Source organism: Cardiocondyla obscurior, linkage group LG07 (genome assembly GCF_019399895.1).
Source record: "Cardiocondyla obscurior isolate alpha-2009 linkage group LG07, Cobs3.1, whole genome shotgun sequence".
Classification (NCBI taxonomy): domain Eukaryota; kingdom Metazoa; phylum Arthropoda; class Insecta; order Hymenoptera; family Formicidae; genus Cardiocondyla; species Cardiocondyla obscurior.
In genome coordinates this window covers 4,343,072-4,347,673 of record NC_091870.1, presented here as the reverse complement: position 1 = coordinate 4,347,673, position 4,602 = coordinate 4,343,072, and the positions used below count along the sequence as shown (strand labels likewise).

The following is a 4,602-nucleotide window of genomic DNA, read 5'->3' as shown; positions in this document are numbered from 1 at the left end:
ATGAAGACACGACTCACATGGCATTTTGTTTCAAGGCGTGTCAATGGAAACATTAATATATTTTAGACATTGATAAGACTGATTTAGTTAATTTTCAATATTTTATAAATAAATTGTAAAGGTTATTAGGTAAGTTTTTTAAATATTATATAATTTGTTGAGTGATTAAATAGATGGTAAATGTAAATACTACTTTTTGTAAATATAATATAGTTCGAATTTTATTTTATTGTTTATACAGGGTGTCTCAAACATATGTATGGAGTCGGTAAGAGAAAGTAGAACTCGTCGAGACAAAGCTAAAAGTCCTTTGCCGTTTCGCAAAAATCTCAATAGTTATTGAGAAAAAATTTAATTTGTCTAACGCAAGAGCGCCAAGGAAGCTACGCGTGAGTGAGCGCAACAGGCAAATGGTAGGAATGGCGCCATCGCCTGTTGCGCTCACTCACGCGTAGCTTCCTTGTCGCTCTTGCGTTAGACAAATTAATTTTTTTCTCATTAACTATTCAGAATTTTGCAAAATAATATAGGATTTTTCGCTTTGTCTCGGCGAGTTCTACCTTCCCTTACCGGCTCCATACGTATGTTTGGGACAGCCTGTATAGTAATTGCGTCACAGTAAACTTTCGATATGGATATCAAACATTTAAAAAAAAAACAAAAAGTTGATAGTATAGTAGACGAAAATCATAATAAAGAGAGTAAGATTCTTTAATACTTAATTTCTTCGACAAGTGTAGATATTGTAGTGGATAAATTGAACAAAAAGAATAAGATTGTTTAATACGCAATTTCAACAGATAAAAATATCAATTCAGGATCTCAATGCCATGAGTATGATTTTGGCAATTTTGTAGAAAAAGATGGAATCTCAGACGAATTTAAGCTAAAATTACACACTGATTCATGGATGCCTAATAAACAATACAGTTTCAAGCAGGATAGTATGTGTGTTTTTTAATAATTTTATAAACAAATTTGTTAACAAAATTTTTTTATCTAATTCTGTGACTGTAGTTAAATAGAGGTGTTTTTACCATAAAACTTTTGTATAAAACATTTTTTGATATCTTGAATAGTTTTTGAGATATATCAAAAAAAGCAAAAAGCCCTTCTATTTATAAAAAGTGGTTTCAACTTTTAAAGTAAAGTTTAGCACAAACAAAAATTAGTTTTGTGTTTCGAATGAACTACTCTACATGAACACAAAGTATCAGCATTTTTTGAATTTCCGAGTTGCCTAACCTTCTTTGTAAGTTGTGACGTGGCATCTTGCGCTGCCTTATCGCAGCTGCCCGTGACCGTCACAGGGCGCAGTGGCGCCGGACGGATTGCCGTGTTTAGGAGAGCAGGGAGTCGAGAGATTTTCGAAGGTCCTCTTCGTGTTTAAAAGACGTTTTATAATTGTCGCGGAATTTTATTTTGTTGCTACCGTATGTCGTCGAGCCTACAAGAGACCTCACCATATGGAGAATGCGAAAGCGTGGAACTCGGAGGAGGGAACGAACTTTCTGACGGAAAGAAAGAAGGATAAATGCCTGGAATGGGAGGCTACCCGTCTCGAGAGCACTAGATGAAACTCGCGACAAGAGAAAATCACACCAACACACCTCGTCGCCGAAAGTCGTCTACGGGAAAATTGACGCGGAAGAAAATCTGCGAAAGTTCGTCTAAAATCCGCGCCAATCAAGTTAGTTGTCGATAGAGCGTCGCGAGGGCAGCTGCGCCCGCGGAAAATTAGCTGTGACATCGCGCGCAGAAAATCCGCAAAACCTGTGGTTGGGGATAAGCCGGGCCTCTTACCGAAATTTCGCGCGGTTCTTGCTCTCGTCCGTGCTAGCAAGCGGCGATAGCGGACTATACTTGTAGCGAGCAACCGAATGTACAAGAGAACGAGATAGAGAGCAAGATACGGAGCGAGAGCAAGGGATCGACGCCGACGGAGAACGACGGAGAGAGAGGCCGGAAGTTATCAAGACCCGGCGGCATATTTCCGGTGAGGTCTTCCACCCGCTTTGCGGCACTCATAATCTTGTAAAGCCTTCCGCTTCTTGGAGAGGCGGCCACGTGTTCGAACAATACCCGACCGTGTTAAACGGGCATTCGGGCCCGGTAGATTTTGATGCGACTCGCCACGGGATGAGTGAGTTGAATGTAATAAGTAGCTTTCAAAAGGTGTCTGAACTCTGCTGGCCGAGTCCCATGGGGAACCAGCCTGGATAAAAATTTAACGTTATCGTGTGTCGCGCCCGTAGAGAATCCGACGTTCGCGCTCGCACGGAGAGCCCTCGGCAACTGCCGAGGCCGAGTTGTAGAACTTGCGATTTCGGTAGCAACCGGCGACATTCCTCAAAAAAATTCTACGTGTTGCGACGTTCCGCGAGGACGAGCCGCATGTTCGGGAGACGCTTGGCCGGCGCCAAAATATTCAGGGCCGGCGCGTAAATCGACAAGTATCGGGATTAGCGCTGATGTAATTGTTCGTGATTTATTTTTGTGGAAATCGGCCGTTGATTGAGGCGATCGGGCAAAGATCGACATCGTTCATTCTTATCTTTTGTTAATTTTTTTTTACCGTAATAAACTGTTTTATGGGTAATATTTTTCGCGCCCCGCGTGAAGTTATTTTGTACCGTCAACTTCCCTGTTCGCTCGCAAATTCCGTCCGCCTAACCCCTCCCCCCCTCTACGTTCGGATGAGCTGGCCCTCGCGCGCGACAGTCATCGGATTTATCGGCAAATTGGAAAATTATATTGTGCTTCACGTAAGAGATTGGCACGGCAAGGCCCGTGCCTGGCGCCCAACATATTATTTGCGGGAATAGACCGTCTCGCGTCGGGACAAGCCGGAGGATTTTAGATTTCTCCTCCCCACTATTCTTAGCGTTATGGCGGAGCGCGGATTATAAGTCCGCGCCCGGCCTTTTTGTACGCAACTTTTCTCCGTAAGGAAGAAAGAAGCGTGACAAAGTATAAAAATTTTCAAGAAGATATTAAGAAACATATGAAATCACAATAGCATAAGAAAGCAAATGAAAAAGTCAACAATTTCTTAAATTATATAACATTAAGAAAACTACATGTTAGTCAACAACTTGATACTGCTAAAAAACAGTGATTAGAGAAAACAGTTAACTTATACCTATAAATAACACGAATTTATTTTGCAATCCATAATTTGACAGTTAAAAGTGCAAATTAAAAACAAATCTTTTTCGTGACTTACTTAATCAGAAAAAGATAAAGTTTAAAAAACAATATGTAGTTGTAATATATCTTATATTTCAACGACTGCAGTACTAATAGCTGAAAAATCATACAAAGTCACGAATGCTATATTTTATTATGGTTCAAGTATTGTAGAAGAAAATTATATAAGTGTTTGTAGAGAATCTAATAGTTGGGTTAAAATTGATAATGCACGAAATAAAACAATACAATGGTCCAAAGGAAAAAAAAAAAGTTGGAAGACCTTTAAAAGCTGAGAGCTGGGGAAGGGATAGGTCAAATAGTTTACCGATATTTCGGTCTTTTAAAAAGGGGAAGAAAAGGAAAGAGAGGCAAGAAGAAGGCAATGAGTTGGAAAAATCGAAGGTGTTCAAATAAAGTATAAAGATCGGGAGATCGCCGGTAAAAATGACAAGAGTGGAAAAAGAATTGGCGGGGGAAGAAAAGGAAGGACTTCGGGAAAGTGTAACAGATATAGTGAATGAAATGCGAGCAGGTTTTGAAGCTATAAGAAAAAACTGAAGGAAGTAAATAATAACAAAAAGGAGATTAAAAAGTGCATAGAAGATTTGAGAAAGGAATGGGAAAGAGAAAAACAGATGTTAATAAGGAAAATAGAAGGTTTGGAAAAAAGAGTAAAGAAAAGAGAAAAAAAAGAAATGAAAAAATTAATAGGGGGAGAGACAGGTGTGGATAAGGATTTGGGTAAAAACAAACAAGTAGAGAAAAAAGAAAGAGTTAAAGTTATAAAATTACAAGAAAGAGTAAGATTATTGGAAATAAAGAAAAGAAAAGAGAAAAAGGAGGTAAGAAAATATAGTGTAATTATAAGAGGTATAAAAGTAAGAAAAGAATAACAAGGTGCTTTAAAAAAAACAGGTGGAAAAATTGGTAAAAGAAATGGGAGTAAATGTAAGAGTAGAAAAAGTCCGGAAGATTGGAAGGGTACATAAAGGAGGTTTTGGAATGGTACAAATCAGATTTGATAGCTTTAAAGAGAAATTAGAAGTTATAAAGGAAAAAGGAAAATTAAAAGATAGAAAAGAATGGATAAGCGATGATTTAACAGTATATGAAAGAAAAGTTGAATGGAAAATAAAGGTGATAGCTGAAAAGTTGAAAAAAGAGAGAAAAAAGGTAAAGATTGGATACATGAAATTGTGAATAGATAATACAATGTGGATATGAGATAATCTGAAAGAAGAATTAGTAGAGCTATAAAGGAGAAAAGAGGAAAACAGAGTGGAAAAAGAGGCTATAGAAAAGAATCAGAAAGAGGTTTTTAAAATGTATGCGGGGAAGGAAGGGGAGGTAGAGGATTAAGAAAATGTAAAGAAAAAAATATAGAATCAAAAGAGGCTAGTAAGAAGTATA

At 38.1% G+C, this 4,602-nt stretch overlaps 1 protein-coding gene across 1 annotated transcript; it reads left to right on the top strand.

Moving 5' to 3' along the window:
* The first annotated feature begins 631 nt into the window (after nucleotides 1-631).
* Nucleotides 632-4,392, top strand: LOC139104058 (uncharacterized protein PF3D7_1120000-like). Its single transcript, XM_070659285.1, has 4 exons — nucleotides 632-701; nucleotides 801-948; nucleotides 3,734-4,034; nucleotides 4,108-4,392. Exons 1-4 carry the CDS (start codon nucleotides 632-634, stop codon nucleotides 4,390-4,392), a joined length of 804 nt encoding a protein of 267 aa, XP_070515386.1.
* The last annotated feature ends 210 nt before the right edge of the window (nucleotides 4,393-4,602 follow it).

Coding starts and splice junctions, on each gene's coding strand:
- LOC139104058 (XM_070659285.1), top strand. CDS start 632: ATGGATATCAAACATTTAAAAAAAAAACAAAAAGTTGATAGTATAGTA. Junction 949..3,733: donor AGTTTCAAGCAGGATAGTAT/GTGTGTTTTTTA, acceptor CAGGTTTTGAAG/CTATAAGAAAAAACTGAAGG. Junction 4,035..4,107: donor AAAGAAAAGAGAAAAAGGAG/GTAAGAAAATAT, acceptor TAAAAAAAACAG/GTGGAAAAATTGGTAAAAGA.